The sequence below is a fragment of the Littorina saxatilis genome, linkage group LG3, assembly GCF_037325665.1.
Source record: "Littorina saxatilis isolate snail1 linkage group LG3, US_GU_Lsax_2.0, whole genome shotgun sequence".
NCBI lineage: Eukaryota > Metazoa > Mollusca > Gastropoda > Littorinimorpha > Littorinidae > Littorina > Littorina saxatilis.
In genome coordinates this window covers 26,661,859-26,681,858 of record NC_090247.1, presented here as the reverse complement: position 1 = coordinate 26,681,858, position 20,000 = coordinate 26,661,859, and the positions used below count along the sequence as shown (strand labels likewise).

Genomic DNA, 20,000 nt, shown 5'->3' with positions numbered 1-20,000 from the left:
CTTTGTGTTTATTAACTTCTTCAACAATGTGATTATCAATCGTTACAGGTGGAAGTTTAGATTTTAACTTTTGGCGTTTTTGTCTGGTGGTAATAAGCATGCTTTTTGTTTTGTCTGGATTAAGAGCCATGGCAGGTTTCACAGTATTGTGTTCAGCAATTTACTATTTACACACTCAAATTCTACAAAATAAATGTTGGCACACAATTCAAAGGACATGTTTTTCCAACAAAGTGAGTTTGTTACAACTAAAAACAGTATTTTTTTTTATAGTCCTGGTCCTTATTTATATCTAAAAACCAGGCGCAAAGCGGCATACCCTGAAAACGCAACAAAAGCAATACGGTCATCCTATGCATGCATATAGCTCATATAGCCAAAACCGTTGAAGATAGAAAGACATTTATTGAACAAAAAATATGCCCCACATCATTCTTAACAAGTTTTGTTCTTGTATGTATATCAAAATATTGATTCTCAAATGAATGGTTTGAAAAAATACGACTTCCGGCAGACCTAGACCGTTTTGAAGGAAAAAACCGTCTTTTTTTTCAAACCATTCCATGGCTATCAATATTTTCATATACATGTAAGAACAAAACGTGTTAAGACTGGTGTTGTGCATCTAGTTTGTTCAATAAATGTCTTTCTATCTCCAATGGTTTTGGCTAGATGAGGTAACAAGAGAAGGATATGGGCATTGGAATTACGTCAACATTTCGAGCATTGTCACAGATGAAACATTTACTGCAGGGTGCTCCTGATTAACAAACCGAGCAAAACTGAAAATTATTGAAGAGAAGACATGTCTGAACAGTTTATAAAGAGACAAGTTTGCAATCATTTGTAAACACCATTATTGTATGGAGGAGTAACTGTTCCCCTACCCCCTAAGAAGGTATTTCTGTCCGTCAACCACGTGAGCGATCGCCACAAATCGAGGCATCACTCGCATTTCAGTTTGGACACACCGGCTGATTGCAAATGCACAGTACGTGTTTCGACACTGAAACGTGACGATTGAGCGTCAAAATAGTTTCTTAAAACAGTCGAAAATGGAGTTAAATGTGACTTCAACACTCAGTGGCGATCGCTAGAGTGGCGATTGTTACTAGACGGACACTAGAAAACCTCAGAAAATGTAATTACTTTGCGATTTTTTTAACTGAAAAACTGTTGCGGTCTTTTTCTGTCGAGCGCGAGCGTCAACGTAAAACAACGTGAGGTCACTTCCTCCCCAAACGGTTAGTTTTTGAATGAAAAGAAAAATGTGGCGATCGCTACATTGTTTAGACGGACTGGATTGCAACTTTGAAACTCGGGTCACCGTGCGTCGATCAAGGGCAAATTGACCTCGGCAACATTATAACTCACTTCAAGGGTGCACAAACTTGTATTTACAGTATACAAAATTAGGTAAACTTGTGTTTTTGTCCTGTGAAATCACAATTAGTTTTGATGCTCTTGATATCGCTATGCGGACGGACAGATCCGAATCCCCATACATTTTTTTTGCGGAGCTAGTATAAGTTAGAATTTGTGTTATGGATATCGATTGTTGTTGAAAAACAATCATTTCAATGTGTTCTGGCACTCTCAACCACCACAGCATTGATACTTGTGCATGTGTGTGTTGGAATTTAGTTCTTTGTTTAGTGATGCTGTGGCAAAAGTAAATTCATCCGTCCGTAGTTTGACGATCGCCACCATTCACACGCACATAAATAAACACATTATCAAAGATTTCAACTTTTATTTTCAAAAAAGTATTTAAACAACAACTAGTTTGCATGTTAATACAACAAATACAGCAGATTCTCACAGATATGGATTTAAAAGACTAAGCAAATCTGAGACTATCAAAATGGCCTAATACCATGAAACCTGCCCCATGTGGTTTAATTCGGTCCACGCTAAAAGCTCGTTAACACTTTCTTGAAGTTGTTTTGACAATACCTTCACATTTGAGTGGGAAGTGTGAATAGTGGTATCATCAGCGAAGAGTTCACAGTTACTGCTTATGTGTAGGGGAAGGTCATTAATGTAAATGGTGAAGAGAAGAGGGCCGAGTACAGATCCCTGAGGAATGCCGTAACCTACCGACTGCATGCTAGACATAGAGCCGTTGGCGCACACAGCTTGTACTCGATCAGAAAGAAAAGACTTGATTAACGATATTGTATTATTTCTAAGGCCGTACAGTGCGAGTTTCCTAAGAAGTAGGTCATGATGAATCACATCAAATGCTTTAGCAAAGTCAACGAAGAGAGCAGCACATAATTTATCTTCGTTAATCTTGCTCAACCACTGATCAACTAGAGAAACAAGTGCTGTGTGGCATGAATGATGAGTTCTGAACCCCGACTGATTTGGGTGAAATAAAGCATTTTCGTTAAAATGTGACATAATAAACTTGTTATATGTTGTTCCAACGGCTTTGATAAAACCGATAAAATAGATATTGGCCTGTAATTGGAGGGTTCTGTTTTAGCCCCTGACTTAAAAAGTGGAATAACTTTAGCCTGCTTTAACACAACTGGAAAATAACACTTGTCTATACAGAGATTATACAGGTAAGTTAAAGAATCAGCAAGTACAGGGGCTGCTAATTTAAGAATCTTCCCGTCCAGACCATCAATTCCACGGGTTCCTGTTTGCTTGAGGTGCATGAGTGCATTACATACTTCTGTTACACTAATAAATGGAATGTTTGATTGCGACATTATATTTTTAGATTCACAAAAATCTGTCAGAATTTTCAAATCATTTAAATGAGTTTTGTCTTCGGGAACGACTTTCTCAGCTATGTTAGAAAAATGTTTATTCAGTTCCTCGGAGGATATGTCTTTAACGACAGAGCATTTGGATGTTGATTGTTTATTTGTTAACTCGTTTATTGCCTTCCACATTGACTTAGAATTTTGTTTTGATGATGTAAGTTCCTGAAAATACTTTTTCTTTTTCCATCGCTTCATAGATGTAACTTTGTTTCTCTGATCTCTATACTCATTTTCCAGCCCTCTTTTTTTCAAAATATCGCGATAATCCGCTGCCTATTGCAACTCTTGATCAAACCATTTTGGTTTCAATTGATGCTTAACCCTCTGGGTTTTCAATGGGGCGTGTTTGTTATAAACCTTTAAAAAAGCACCATGCCAATATCCAAAAGCTTCATCCGGATCAGTCAAATTATAAACATTTTCAAGTGGGGAGTGCAACAAATCCTCAAGAAAATCTTCCTTATTAAATTTTGAAAACGAACGATATGTTATTGTTTTATGACCAGCGTGAGGGACTTTTAATTTTACTTCTATCCCCACTGATTCAACAGAGTGTTGCTCTAGGTGGGTAAGGCGTGTAAAAGTTAAGGATTCACTGATATAGAGTAATAATCCAGTTTCTGTGTGTGTCTGTGCATCTCTGCGTAAAATGACATAACCCGAGATTGTGAGCTCAGAGTCTGCTACTTTACTCGACAGCCTAGACTCTGACAATCCAAAAATATGAAAAGGTTTACCAGAGTTATACAGGTTTGACGAGATGTCTGCTAACTTATTAATGGCATGATTTATGTTTAGGTGTCCAATTCGCATGCCCTCTTTTGTGGGCCATGCACTGCGCCAGTTCATCATACAATAGGGTTAATCTGTCAGTAAGACAATTACTTAAACATACAAAAGAAGAAAAGCACAAGAAAATCTGAAGAAAAATAAGATAAAAATAAAAATAGTAATGACACCGTTTATATAATGGTATTCAAAAGAAACCGCAACTAAAAACAAGTCGCGTAAGGCGAAATTACTACATTTAGTCAAGCTGTGGAACTCACAGAATGAAACTGAACGCACTGCATTTTTTCACAATGACCGTAGTCCGCCGCTTTTGCATAACGGAGTGAAACTGACGAGCCTGTTCAGCGCGGTAGTATAGTGGTTTCGCTGTGCTGCATAGCACGCTTTTCTGTACCTCTCTTCGTTTTAACTTTGTGAGCGTGTTTTTAATTCAAACATATCATATTCATATGTTTTTGGAATCAGGAACCGACAAGAAATAAAATAAAATTGTTTTTAAATCGATTTCGGAAATTTAATTTTGATCATAATTTTTATATTTTTAATTTTCAGAGCTTGTTTTTAATCCAAATATAACATATTTATATGTTTTTGGAATCAGGAAATGATGTAGAATAAGATGAACGTAAATGTGGATCGTTTTATATGAAATTTTTTTTATTACAATTTTCAGATTTTTAATGACCAAAGTCATTGATTAATTTTTAAGCCACCAAGCTGAAATACAATACCGAAGTCCGGCCTTCGTCGAAGATTGCTTTACAAAAATTTCAATCAATTTGATTGCAAAATGAGGGTGTGACAGTGCCGCCTCAACTTTTACAAAAAGCCGGATATGATGTCATCAAAAGTATTTATCGAAAAAAAGAAAACAACGTTCGGGAAATCATTCCCAGGAACTCTCATGTCAAATTTCATAAAGATCGGTCCAGTAGTGTGGTCTGAATCGCTCTACACACACACACACGCACAGACACACACACACACACACACACACACACACACACACACACACACACACACACACACACACACACACACACACACACACACACACACACACACACATACACCACGACCCTCGTCTCGATTACCCCTCTATGTTAAAACATTTAGTCAAAACTTGACTAAATGTAACGAAGTACGTATAGGTAATTACGCCCAGTAGGCACGTCAAACCGGAGGTTGCAACAGCTATATTTCTCTTCGTTCAGGCACTCAGTCTATGATGAGGTGAAAGAGAAACTTGGAAAGTCCTTTTTAGTCCCAAGCAGAAGAAAATTACATCTATGTCTTTGAACAATACTGTTTTCTGCTTCCTTACGCTAGCAAGAAAAACATGTATTAAGCTATAGTCACAGTCCTTGAAAACGTCACTGTTCTTCAAAACGGTGCACAACTTCGACTGTCCTTCCAGCAGATGAATATGACACCTGTATCAAATTAAAAAATACTGTTTCCTGCTTCCCGCTGTCACTCAGACAATAGTGATTCCTGCTTACGTAGCTAGCCAGGAAGAAAAGTATACACTGAGTCAATGTTCTTCAAAACGTAACCGTGGAGACACTTTTAAAGTTCACGCAAACATCAACTATGAGTATAATCGTAGTTGATAAAACTGATGAAGGATAGGAGGCCGTGTCTGTGCAAACACACATTCCGCTGTGGGTAGATGTCAATACTTTTTTGAACAGTCAGCATGTTGTTCTGGCACACGCGCACACACACACACACACACACACACACACACACACACACACACGCACTCACCAGAACAGTTTGTTCAAGCACCATCTACGTAATCACACAAGTGTAGAATGAGTCCCGTAGCTATTAAAGTTGCTGGGACCGGAGAAAAACTGCTGAAGCGGGGCTGCCAGTGGCCTGCAAGCACGATAGGGCTCTCCTTGGTACTCATGGCGGTCTAACACACGAGGAGGAGGAAACATGGAGGGAGGAAGGTATGTTGGCGGGTACCAGTCGCAGCAACATGAGATTAAGTTCATGAATTAACTTAGCAATTCGTGTCTCATAGGAAACAATCATAACAATCAACCAGAATTGATCGTCTGTCAATAAATACTGGTAAGTTCTAATATTTTTTGTGAACATTTGACAGCATTTAATTCTGCAACTCACACAGACGGACATTGAAACACAGACACAGAAACAGACATATATACGAGAGAGAGAGAGAGAGAGAGAGAGAGAGAGAGAGAGAGAGAGAGAGAGAGAGAGAGAGAGAGAGGAACAGAGAGAGAGAGACGGAGAGAGAGAGAGAGAGAGGGACACAGAGAGAGATAGAGGGGACAGAGAGAGAGAGAGAGAGAGAGAGAGAGAGAGAGAGAGAGAGAGAGAGAGGCGTGGGCGGCATCAAATACTTGTAAAGTAAAACTTTCTATAAAGCTCCCCCTCTGCAAAAACATAAAAAAGATTAAAAAGTATGTAAACAAGAAAGTTAATATTGAACAGGAAAAAAAAAAAAAAAAAAAAAGAAGTATAAAAAAAGACAACTTTTTGGGCAACATCAAATAAGCTAACGTTGATGAAAAACAAAATGAAAAGACTGCTAAAGCTCCAAATCAAGAATCAAAAGACAATAAAGGTTAAATGATTGGACATTTTCATTCAGGACGAAACCAAACATTCACAAGAACTTCGACATATTGGCCTTTAAAGTGGACAGACAACGGATACTTTTTCAACAGTAAAGGCCGTTAGGGTGATGTACTTATAAATGTTGTGTTTTGTCCTGTACAAAAAAAAGAAGAAAAATAACGAGAAAAAAAAACAATAACAAACAACAACAGACACAAAGCAAATCAGCTATACTAAACAAATCCCCATGACAATGCCGCACTTTGTATAAACGCTTCAGTCCCAAGCCAAGCGGGCAAAGCAAAATGTCGACACAGTTTCGTTGTGCAAAAACATGGATCCGTACTTGGGAAAATCAATCTGAGCTCTAACTACCATTGTTAACCCGTTCAGGTTTGAAAGTCGAGCGAGATGTAGGCCGAAACAGTGACGTTGAAAATCAACACAGGGACACGGACAGTCATCCCATGATGCTGACAGCTAGGTTACGCCAGTTTTTGTATCCAGTGGTTTCATATGTTGTACAGTTAAACCTGTCCATAACGCCGACTCCAAAGACCGACCCAAAATTGGTCGTAATAAAGAGGACTGGTGGTTGCTATTTCAAGGTGAATTATATTGCATAAAAGAAACCACACACACACACACACACACACACACACATACACACACACACACACACACACACACACACACACACACACACACACACACACACACACACACACACACACACACACACACACACACACACACACACACACACACACACACACACACGTATTTCGGACCAATACACTGAAGCTGGTTACGAACTCGGGTGTAACATAAAAGCAGGGCACTGAAAGCGGCGTAACGCGCTAACACTGTAATCCTGGTTAATTAAAGTATCATTTCTATCAGTCGAATGGATTCAGTTATTCTTCCTACCAGCCATACCGAGTTTTATGCTGAGTTTTATTAAAAGTTGTATGCTGGCTGTTAAAGCGATATTGTCAGGAATGATAGAAACTTTATTATTTTTTGTTAGGTCATACCTATCTCAGAATGTTGACTAATAGTTAATCATGTATCATCTTTCCTCCAAGGTATCACATATAACACGTCAACAAATTCAATTATAATTATTAAAGAGGAAATCTCTTAAGAAATTCTTCACAGGGTCATTTTGTGCATGTCAATCTTTTAATAACGAATAAATAGATAACTAAAAAAACTAAACAACCAAATAAATAGATAAATAACTACATAAACAAAAACGCTCTTAAATAAATAAATACATGAAATAATAAATAAACAGATAAAATTCATTTAAGTAATTCATTAATTACTGGCAACAAATGGTGGCATAAGAGTGTTTTGGAAACCAGCGAGTCATCTTATGTGTATGATTTCGATAGATAAGCAAATTCTGACTTTCAGTTGGGCGTGTGAAAAAAATGCCTACTACAGTCTTTAGACTTGATGATCGATTAATACCTACAGCCTGATTGCAGTTTCTGATTAAAATCGTCTTTAAAATGAAAAGCTCTCTAATTGTAAAGCTAGTAGCAGACAAACCAAAAAGTAAACTAGATGGAAAAACAACTTTCTACAGTCTCACAGTTCGACCAAGCTTTTTTGTGTCTGGACTTTTTTTTTAAAAGGCACTCACCTTCCCGTGAAAACGTAACGAACCTTGCTAAGCTTTTACATGGGATAAGACCGTCTCTCCAGTTGGTCTCATAAACAGAAAACCGACACCCTGGCTGCTTGCTGTGGTGAAGTGGACATTTTAAAAATAAATTTATTACTGTAAAAAAAAAAAAAGCCACCAAAAGCCTTCACGAAACTAATTCATTAACAATTCGCACTGTGCACAGAGTACCCAGAATGTTGATGTTTAGTAGATGACCAAGTGGATGGATGGTTTTATCCCATGTTAACGTCTGGTCAGGTCTGAGAGGGTTAGCCAAACTGTTGACACGGGAAGGGGTGTGCCTCGCGGGTGGGAGGTGGAGGTGATGGTAGGATATGTGCTCTACCTTTTTCCAAATACAGCTGCAGCAATATGCTGTGAATGTCTATTTTTGAGACATGAAATCCACAAGTATAACTTAATATTTTTTTTAACTGAATGATATATTTATTAGTGAAACAACATGCATTTCTTTTTTGTTCTTGCATTTTTGTTTTTTCAAGGGGTTTCTTGAATAAAAATTTGCCTTGCCTTGCCTTGCTGAAAAAAACTGGTTCAACCGGTACGAGTCTAGATGATAAATTGAGTTTCATTTTACTTGCAACTTTTTACAATGACCACGGAAACCTCTTGTCCAACTGTGAGCCTGAATTACTCATAATTATGTGTCAGTAAGCCTGCTCCTGAACAATCGTAATTTTCGGGACTGTAAAACCTGGAATGAACTTTGAGACTGAACTGTGTTCAATTTTAGTGTGAAATAAGCTTTGCTGTCTCTTTGCAACACAATCGCCGACATACCGTTGGACGTTTCCACACTCAGACTGGTTACATTCTTTGATTTCTTCCCTGAAAACGACACAAATAACCTGACTTTGCTGGGCGGGGATGTAGCTCAGTCGGTAGCGCGCTGGATTTGTATCCGGTTGGCCGCTGTCAGCGTGAGTTCGTCCCCATGTTCGGCGAGAGATTTATTTCTGAGTCAACTTTGTGTGCAGACTCTCCTCGGTGTCCGAACACACACGCAAGCACAAGACCAAGTGCGCACGAAAAAGATCCTGTAATCCATGTCAGAGTTCGGTGGGTTATAGAAACATGAAAATACCCAGCATGCTTCCTCCGAAAGCGGCGTATGGCTGCCTAAATGGCGGGGTAAAAACGGTCATACACGTAAAAGCCGTGGGAATTTCAGCCCATGAACGAACAAAAAAACCTGATTTTGTGCTAATAATACGGTACAATAATGCCATTTTATGTGGCTTTCAAATTTAAGGGTATATGCTTTGCGACTGCTTTGAAGGCAAGGTAGCCTTATGCTGAAAAGCTATCTTGCAGTGCTTTACTATATCCTGATGTGCTTAGACAAATTTAAACGGATAATGTGTGTTTTGTTTTTATTAAGTAAGTATATATATTACTAGATGATTACCCGCTTCGCCGGGTACCGGCTTCGCCGGGAAGAAGTAGAGCCGAATACCAGGCTGCGCCTGGGACCCGGCTTTGCCGGGTGTACGCCGGCAAAGCCGGCGCACGAAGGAAAGAAGATAAACGCGCAAAACACTGGAGACCTTCTAAAAATAGTAACGTGCAGCGACCTTCTAAAAATAGTAACGTAGTAACGGGAATATGGATTGACGCCACACGAAGGAAGGGAGATAAACGCAAAACACTGGAGAAGATAAGGAAGAGTTACTGGGAATGGTGAAATGAACAGAAAAACCAAAATCGGTTCAGCGCTGCGCGCTGAGAGCACGTGTTGAAATATCTCATCAATGAGGTTGTGTCCGGGGTCTCTCTGAATAAGCCCACCAAATTTGAAGCAGATCCACCGAGAACTTTGGCCGCGCATCGCGCACAGACACACAGACAGACACAAGTCGTATACATATATAGATGTGCTCAGGAAATAATTTTAAGACAATTCTGTTGCAGTTTCGTGTGCACGGTGTTAGATAAATTGAAAAGAAGTGCTAGAAAATCAGGGATAGTGCAAAAACCAGTTCCATTGAAAGTGTTAAACATGCAAGTCCGTATCTGTTTATAAAAAGAATGCGTGATAAATTGTGTGCAAGAAAAAGAATCAAAACATGATTTACCTAATGGCAGACGTGGCGAATACTTGTCCATTGGAACCAACCCCCAGTACAACTATAGATGCAACTACCACTGCAAAATCTGGAGAAAGAGACAACAAATTGCAACGTTCATTCATACATGCCCCTCATTTAGTAAAACAAGAGATCTTAAAAAATGAAATATGCCTTTGCAGGAAATCGTCAAACTTAAGTTATCATGAGAAATGACTGTAATATCCACATTTATGAGTTACAACGTCAAGACACGAAAAAAGGAAGTGGAAATGTTTGACTATAATTATTGCATGACATTTAGGAAAACTGTGTTTGTGAACGTGGGTGAATATGCTTTCTTAATTAAAGTGTTCCAGTTTTGAACAGCCTTTCTGTAACCAATTTTGAACAGCCTTTCTGTAACCAGTTTTGAACAGCCTTTCTGTAACCAGTTTTGAACAGCCTTTCTGTAACCAGTTTTGAACAGCCTTTCTGTAACCAGTTTTGAACAGCCTTTCTGTAACCAGTTTGAACACCCTTTCTGTGACCAGTTTTGAGCACCCTTTCTGTAACCAGTTTTGAACACCCTTTCTGTAACCAGTTTTGAACACCGTTTGACACAGTGTATAACTATATTGGCAAAAGGTAGCACATGGTAAACACTAGTGTTCTTCTTCTTCTTCTTCTTCTTCAGCGTTCCAGAATTTGTCTGGTTACGTGTGAGCTCGTTTGCCCATTTGGGTTTCCCACACTATACTCTGAGAGCATGGTCAGCTTCACTCCGCTTTCGTTGGGTAGGCATGCTGGGTATGTTCGTGTTTCCATAACCCACCGAACTCTGACATGGATTACAGAATCTTTCCCGTGCGCACTTGGTCTTGTGCTTGCGTGTACACACGAAGGGGGTTAAGTCACTAGCAGGTCTGCACATAAGTTGACCTGGGAGATCGGAAAAATCTCCACTCTTAACCCACCAGGCGGCAGCGACCGGGATTCGAACTCACGACCTCCCGATTAGGAGGCCGACGTCTTACCACCACGCCACTGCGCCCGTCTACTAGTGTTCAAAGGAAGGACAATTTCAAAGGAGAATTAGGTAGGTGCTTCGATCCATGGATGTCTAGGCAAAGCGAATTTAGAGCAACTAGTCGGCAACTTCCAGCGAAAGAGATGAACGCGCGGATTGGTAATCGTTACCTTTCTGCGGAGAATAAAAACAGGACAGTATTTCATTCCTTTCTTCGCTCCGCAGACACCTCATTCCTTACTTATTCTCCGGAGAATTTGTTACCTTTCTGCGGAGAATAAAAGCAGGACAGTGTTTCATTCCTTTCTTCGCTCCGCAGACACCTCATTCCTTACTTATTCTCCGGAGAATTTGTTACCTTTCTGCGGAGAATAAAAGCAGGACAGTATTTCATTCCTTTCTTCGCTCCGCAGACACCTCATTCCTTACCTATTCTCCGGAGAATTTGTTACCTTTCTGCGGAGAATAAAAGCAGGACAGTATTTTATTCCTTTCTTCGCTCCGCACACACCTCACTCCTTACCTATTCTTCGGAGAATCTCGCTTCCACCGCCATTTTTTTTCGAAATTCCCCGTCATTCTCCGCCTTGCCGAGCCTACCTTTAAACGAAATTAATTCCGACAACAAATTCCACCCCAGAGAGAAAGCGGCCGGGCGGTAAACGTTTGGTGTGTCCAAAGGGAATAAAGCTCTCATCCAAGACATTTTATGGTACATTTACTAAATGATCTATATGAAAATAAAAATACTCTTTAGTCTGCTCTATTTGTCTTTTGGCAATGCGAAATTCAATCAATCAGTCTGGAAGATGTCCTCAGGTATAATTCAGTCAGCTTCAAAAAATAACGTATCGTCAATACTGCTGTATTGTACAGCCCTCTGAAGCCAATGTCACCCGGTACATTTGCTTGAATGGTTCTTTCAATTGAATCGTCAAATAAGAGAGGAATGTCTATATAAGAGAGACGTTAAAGAATGTATGTAGGACTTACTAGAAACAGACAAAATGACACAGAAAGAAACAGAGTTTATGCCTTAATTTCTGTTAAAAAAAACAATAAGGCGAAATTTTCGAACCTTTCTCTACAGAACAGCGTGTGGGTCTGCGCAATGCATTTTGCATATTTAAAAAAAAAATAAAAAAAGTGTGCTGTGTGAATATAATAATGTAGGTCCGCCTCTTATTTGCTTGCACCACATTTGTTTTTGCTTTACTTTCGTCCCTTTGTTCGTGCTCATTCCTTCGAAAAGGCAGTCGTAAAACCATGAAAAGGCGTGCAGTAACATTTACATCAAATCATCTGGCATAATCTGGATGGCAATTCTCTTCGTTTTTGTCCGTCTGTTTGCCTGCTTGACTACCTCCAATATTAGTGTCTGTCCGTCTGTTTGTCTGTCTGGCTCTAGGGACAATCCCCTTCCTCTTTCAAGAGTAGTCTGAATGGGGTGTGTCATCGAAGATAAATACGATAGATGCGATTGGAAGTTACACATTTTCCAGAAATGGGATAAAAAAAAGAGTATGAAATGAATGAATAATAATTAACACAGAAAAGGGGAACACGAATGCATGGCCAAAATGCCATTTCCAACAGTACCAAGAACGCTTCAGACCTGGAAACCAAAGAAACCCACCACATGTTTTTTGCCTGCTGCCTGCTTGGTCGATTTGTCTGTCTCTTGAGAAAAAAACAAGTTTCTTTGGATATTCGGCATTGCCCTTTTCATAGTTTCCATCAATACATGTACATATCTATAAAGGAGACGTGAATCAATATACATACCTATAAGTGAGATAGGTTTTCGAGCGAATCGAAATCGCCCTCGTAAGCCCATGTACTTGCTGCGACAGCCGGCTGCCCACAGCCGTATGACATACTCCAACCCGAAAAACACTACTAACACAATTTCCTGCACACAGACACAATGTCAGATTAACTTCTGGCCCACCTGATTATCACAAAACAACACAACGACAAATACATAATTTTGCACAATTCGACAAATTCAACACAAACAAACAAATAAATAGACAAATACCAAAAAAAACCAATAAAACAGACAGATACAGTGGAAACACCGAGGAACATGGCAAAATGTAAAAACAAAGGTAACATACAACAAACTGATATAAATTAACCAGCAGAGAGAGAGAGAGAGAGAGAGAGAGAGAGAGAGAGAGAGAGAGAGAGAGAGAGAGAGAGAGAGAGAGAGAGAGAGAGAGAGAGACAGACAGACAGAGACAGAGAGACAGAGAGATACAGAGATACAGAGAGACAGACAGACACACACACATACAAACACAGACAGACAGACAAACATACAGAGACAGAGAGAGACAGACAGACAGACAGACAGACAGACAGACAGACAGACAGACAGACAGACAGGCAGGCAGGCAGGCAGGCAGGCAGGCAGGCAGATAAACAGACAGACAGGTAGGCGGAAATACAGATAGTCAGGCAGACAAAAACAAAGGACGAAATAGCAACATTTAGTCAAGCTCAGTCGAACTCACAGAATGAAACTGAACGCACTGCTTTTTTCACCAAGACCGCATACTCGTAGTTTCGTCACTCCACCGCTCGTGGCAAAGGCAGTGAAATCGACAAGCCAGATTTAGGGAGGCCCACAGAGAAAATCCAAAATGGCGGCCACAGCCGTGATTTTTTTTTACTTTTCTCTGAAGATTTAAAAGGCTAAATAAATATTTTAAAAACGTCAAACAACTTGCAAGGGTTTCTCCAGTTATTGTTCTTTTGAATGATTGTTGGTATGTGAACGTGCTGTTTTTGGTTCATGAGTAAAACAAGTCCCGAACTTGCCCCAAAACGCTATCTCTCGCTTCGGACTTAGCCGCAGACGCGGTGTACAGGGAAAAAGCAATTTGACGTCGCGGCAAGCGAAACACTCGAAATCGTCACCCAAGTTCCAAGAGCGCGCGAAGAAAAACTGTTTAAAGTACAATACTGAAATTTAGTGTGGCATAAGATCAACCCTTTGTTATGATGTATGTGAAAGAGCGACTTATCAAAATGTTATTAACGTCTTGTAAAAGGGTGGGTTCTGAACACAGTGTTTTACTTTTTACACAGATGTTTCTGGAAATCGCTCTTTTCTGTCAATAATTTTAAAAGGCCAATCTACCAGGACAATGTCTTATCTAATCAATGTGTGCATTACTTTAACCGGGCCAACCGATTGAAGTGAAGCAATATTTCAACTTTTGCGCCGTCCAAGGCCGAATCGCGTATGTTCTGAGATCTCGCAAGAAAAAAGTATTAGACGCAGTTTAATGACATTTTGCATACCATCAGATCAATCCTTTGTAATTATATATTCCGCAGAGCAACTCATAATTATTATTAATATGTTGTGAATATAGTTGATTCTGAACACAGTGTTTTTGTTTTGACACAGGCGTTTTTGGAAATCGCTCTTTTCTCTCATTAATCTTAAATGGCTAATCTACAAGAAGAACATCATTTCTCATCAATACGGGCTATACTTTGACCGGGCCAGTCGATTGAAGTGAAGCGATTATCCAACGGCTGCGCCGCCGAAGACTGAATCTAGTCATTTACGTAGAGGTTACATGCCGAGTCTCAGTGATTATTAAAAATAATGGTCGAAGTTAGCGGATCATGAAAAATGCGAGCTTCAGCGAGCTTTTTCATGACCGCGAACTGAGACCATTATTTTTAATAATCACTGAGACGAGGTGTGTAACCTCTTTATTCCTCCTTTCTTCAGTTATTCCAAAAAAACAGGAGTTTTTGTGCGAAAGTTTGATCGAATCCGAATCACTCAACCAGTCAACCTGCGCAGGCGATCGATTAATGCGCGGTTGTATAGTTCCGTGCAAATCATTCCATTCTGTTAACACTTCTTTTCAGTTTCCCTGTTTTGGACTAAAATCCAGTACACAGATATGCTGTTATTCTGCTGTGGCGGTAAAGGCAGATATTGTGTGTTCTGTTTATGTTTTAGTATCGCTTAGTAAATGTTCTTTCGTCAAATGGGACTAGCAGACGAACTTTTGCACCCGTGTTCCAACGTTAATTACTGTATGAAGTTCAGATTTCTGGGGAAAATAGTGTATGAAACCGCTTTATGTTGTTTAAATTGATGAGATGTGTGCATTTGGTTGCGTGTGATCTGTTTATAAAATGAAATATTGTTGAAAACTGACTGTCGGATTGCAGTCAGTGTTGTCGAAGAAACTGCGTTAAAAGAAGGGGAACTACTCTTGTCGCCAGAGTATGAGTTACTTGCCTTGGGAATTTGCTTGTGATGAACGGTTTGTGCACAGCAGATCTAGATTCAGAAAACAACCGAACTCATGGATTTTATATGGAGATTCATGTGTTCAGGCCTGTAGTTGTTAATTTAAATGCGGTATGTTTGTATTGTTTGCTCCAGAGATGTATACTTCGAACGTATAGAGCGTTCGGAACTTTTCAGTCACAAAAGTAGTACCGAAACAGAACAGCTTCTCAACCCATTGCACTATCGAGGATTCAGGCTGTTGCTGGCTCGTTATTTGTTTGGTTGCTGGGTCATTATCGAAAAATAACTAGCTCTACAAGTTTACAGAGGTAAAGAAGCAGAGGGGGGAATAAAGAGTGATATTTGCATGACGTCGCGGCAAGCTGAAACACTCCAAATTATCGCCCCAGTTCCAAAGACTCGCAAAGGAAAGATATGCTAACCAGATTCATGAAACTTTGCGTGCGATACAATCAACTTTCTGTTATTATATGTTCAAAGGAGCAACTTACAAAATATATCATTACGTCGTTGAAAGGGTTTATTCTGAACACAGTGTTTTCTTTTAAACACATGCGTTTTAGGAAGTCGCTCGATCTTTCTTCTCAGTGATCTCAAGAGATAGATCTACCAGTAAGTTTAGTACATTTGTTCTCATCAGTATGTGCTTTGGCTTGACCTTGACCAGCGATTGAAGTGAAAAAACCCAAAGTTGATCAACTCTCGCAGTCATACAAAAGCTGAATAGTCAGTTACGCAGTGTTCAGTAGCGGGACGCACCGGTATCAGAGTATGCACAGTAAAAAACTTGACGTCGCGACAAGCCGAAATTCGAAATTATCGCCTATTTTCCACGAGCTCGCAAAGAAAACTTATTTTAAACAGAAAATATATTGTGTAGTGAAAGATCTCTGCAAAAGATCTATCCAGAAGTCTGTTCTCATCCTGATGTAGATTTGTTGGACTTCGCCTAGCGATTAAATTAAAACGCTTTTCAACTGTTTCACCGCCGAAGGCTGAATCAAGGCATGCCGTGACATGTCACAGGAAAATATGTTATAATTTTAGGTTTGTCAACTCCCCACCAAAGTTAGATCAACGAATTAGCAACATCTTTAAAAAGAATAACCGAGCCTTCCAGCTGTGGTAATGATTTTTTTTCTCCGCGACGCGGCCTTGAATAGATCCATCAGTTATAGTGAACAGATCTAACAAGAACAGCAATTTTGCTTACATATGACTCGCCTTCGCCACAAGTATTATTATGAGAGACAGGCTATTGACGACACGCAGGACCCCGTGACCCAGCAACATTAACAGACCCAAGGAGAAGGTTTGTTGGGGGACAATGAAATTCCGGTTTAAAACACGTGGACAAAACACGTAGCTACCTCACTGCAACATGGATTGCTTCACAGGACCGATCAGCACACAGAAGCCCTTTTCGCAGTTACCTAGCTGTAGATACTCGCTTTGCAAAGTAAATTCTCGGTAAAACGTTCTCTCACAAAACACACACACACACACAAACACACACACACACACACACACACACACACACACACAAACTCAAACACATACATTTTGATCCAGAATCACAAAGACAGACAGACACATACACACATGCATACATACTCACGCACACACGAACACAAACATACACACACACATGAATACAGACAGACACACGTGCACATAGACACATATGTCTTCGCTCTCATTCCGTTAGTGCGAATTTGTTAATCGCTGTTGCCTCTGTGGCTGCAATATGTGGCTTCTTCCAAGTCAAGCGTGCATCTTGGGTTACTCCAACAAAAGGTAGCGTTTCAACCTTAATCGGAAGGTTGAGGGTTCGAATCCCGGTCGCGGCCGCCTGGTGGGTTAAGTGTGGAGATGTTTTCCATCTCCCAGGTCAACTTATGTGCAGACCTGCTAATGGCTTATTGTTTAAAACTTCAAAATATTATCAAAGATCACTTTGACAGTGTTACAAAGGGTTGTTTGGCAAAAGCTCATTCGCACGGAATCGACGTGATGATTTCTTTGAAAAACAGGTGCTATTTGTGGCCAAATGTCTAAGTGATCTTTTCTAAAAAATTTTTTAGTCTTAAACGCTTTGGCGAATAATTCTAATTAAATTGTGTTGTTGAGAAATAAATTTCCTCCAAAAATGTCTTTACCTTGTTAAAAAAAATATTCATTTTTACGATTTGTGTAGCATGTTGAAGAGACACGTTTGCCTGCAATCACGACTCGCTTGACCCCTACCCTGTATAACACAATTTATGAACAAGTAAAAGATAAAAACGATTAAATACTATGGATTTGTCGTAGAGCCAGTAAAATATCCTCTACGAATCTGTTTTTCGTTTTGATTTATCTTATCTGGTTCACATTTTACGACAATTTGAAAATGACGAAAAATCACTCGGAACAATGGGCGCGAATGCGTTGCGTTTCTTTCGCCGGGGATTGTACACGCAAGCACAAGACTAAGTGCGCACGGAAAAGATCCTGTAATCCATGTCAGAAGTTCGGTGGGTTATAGGAACACGAACATATCCAGCATGCTTCCTCCGAAAGCGGCGTATGGCTGCCTAAATGGCGGGGTAAAAACGGCCATACACGTAAAAACCCACTAGTGCAAAAACATGAATGAACGTGGGAGTTTTAGCCCATGAACGCAGAAGAAGAAGAGAAGTATGGCGCTGAAGTACTGTATAATTTAGTAATATCTCGATGTCTTTTAGACTATGATCCGCACTGGGTTTTGTAGCACGAATTACCTGATCTGTAGGTACATCTCATTAAATGTGTAATGTATGTTTAACGATAGCTTTAATACACTTAGTCACCTGGTGTTCTTCTTTGATCTCGATATGTTTGCAGAATTCAATTCTGTGCTACAATTTCGGTCTGTTCTGTTTCATCTTCATGCTTGTGTGTTTATTGATGGTATTGTTATAATGCTGAATTCATTTCCCGACGATTTTTGAAATTCAGTAAAGTGTGACTGATGACTTCAAATGACTTTTATGGCGCTGAATTGTTTATTGTTCTTAATTGCTTCTCATAACTAATGATCTGACTTTTTGGCGCTAAATACCTGATGTTATATTTTAAATGTTTCTTTGTTCTGTTCTGCAATTGTATTTGTTACATTTCATTGATTAGACAATTTCTGTTTTGCTGTGAAAGTTTTTTTGTTGAAAATCTGTTGTTTGTGTCATTATTGCATTGCTGGGGATTTTGTCATGCTGGATACCTAACCTTAATTGCACCGTAACAAGGATAACAGATATTGTGTGTGTGGGGGTGTATGAGAGAGAGAGAGAGAGAGAGAGAGAGAGAGAGAGAGAGAGAGAGAGAGAGAGAGAGAGAGAGAGAGAGAGAGATAGAAACTGAGAGAGAGATATTCACATACACACATAAGCATACATACATACATACATACATACATACATACACACATACATACCTGCATACATGGATATATACACACTTACATACACATAATTTGCTATGTAATCGCGGATATACAGGTTAAGGAAGAAACGCACACATTTTCAGTCAGGCAGATTAAAATATAACGCATAACTGCAAACTTGTGCTGTAGTTAGTGTTTTCTTGTTTGGAAGTAAAATTATTATCATTCAATGTGTGGAAATATGCTAAAATGTGAGGTTACAAATGTTTTTAAAGATTGACATTGCGGAACATTAATACATTTTATAGTTTTTATTTTAAATTTATTATTTTTGAAAATATTGATTTTCAAGCTTAAGTTGTAAAGTTTTGATTATACAGCATCAAAAGTATGACAGCTAGATTGTACACAAAGATATCTTCAATTTGATATATCGTATGACATATTTACCTGTAAAACCACTGAAGATTTGCTTGTTCGCGTTTTTTAAATTTCGTGTGATGACGTCAATATAGCCTAAAATTGCAATCGGCTCTAAAACCCTTTTTATTGCATTTATTGGTTCAACTGTGATACATTTGTGGTTGCTGCAATCTGTTTTATAAAATAAAACCGAAAAGGTCATTTCTTTTTGCTTTTTTTAATTTGTCGCCCTGTACAGAACTTCCCAGTTGTGAAAAAATCGCATATTTGCCTGACTTTACAGTCCAATACCTCCAAATGTATAATTTTAACAGGCTTCAAACTTTGCACAGCAATTCTATAAGTACTTTTACATTTCAAACCTGAACTATAAGAACATTGCTTAATTTTGAAGCTGTTTACAGCACTCTAAAAAAATGCCTTCTGTGCACTATTCACGCTTAGGACAGTGGGCCTCCCTACCAGATTAGTGCGGTAGTAGTGGTCGCGCTGATAAGCAGGATAACACGCTTTTCTGTATCTCTATTCTTTTTAGCTTACTGAGTTTGTTTTTAATCCAAACATATCATATATATATGTTTTTGGAATCAGGGACCGACAAGGAATAAGATGAAATTGTTTTTAAATCGATTTCGAAAAAATAATTTTAATCATAATTTTCATATTTTTAATTTTCAGAGCTTGTTTGTAATCCAAATATAACATATGTATATGTTTTTGGAATCAGAAAATAACGAACAATAAGATTAAATTGTTTTTGGATCGTTTAATAAAAAAATAATTTTAATTACAAGTTTTCAATTTTTAATGACCAAACTCATTCATTAGTTTTTAAGCCACCAAGCTGAAATGCAATACCAAAGTACGGCCTTCATCGAAGATTGCTTTGCCAAAATTTCAATCAATTTGATTGAAAAATGAGGGTGTGACAGTGCC

The 20,000-nt window shown here is 39.1% G+C and overlaps 1 protein-coding gene across 1 annotated transcript in view; it reads right to left on the bottom strand.

The window, feature by feature from the left end:
* Positions 1 to 20,000, bottom strand: part of LOC138962003 (potassium voltage-gated channel subfamily KQT member 1-like) — a 53,148-nt gene that overhangs the window by 18,790 nt on the left and 14,358 nt on the right. Inside the window, exons 4-5 of the mRNA XM_070333697.1 lie at positions 12,730 to 12,856; positions 9,945 to 10,023 (exon numbers count right to left, since the gene is read on the bottom strand). Of these exons, the coding sequence (XP_070189798.1) occupies positions 9,945 to 10,023; positions 12,730 to 12,856 (206 nt within the window). The remainder of the gene's footprint in view (positions 1 to 9,944; positions 10,024 to 12,729; positions 12,857 to 20,000) is intronic.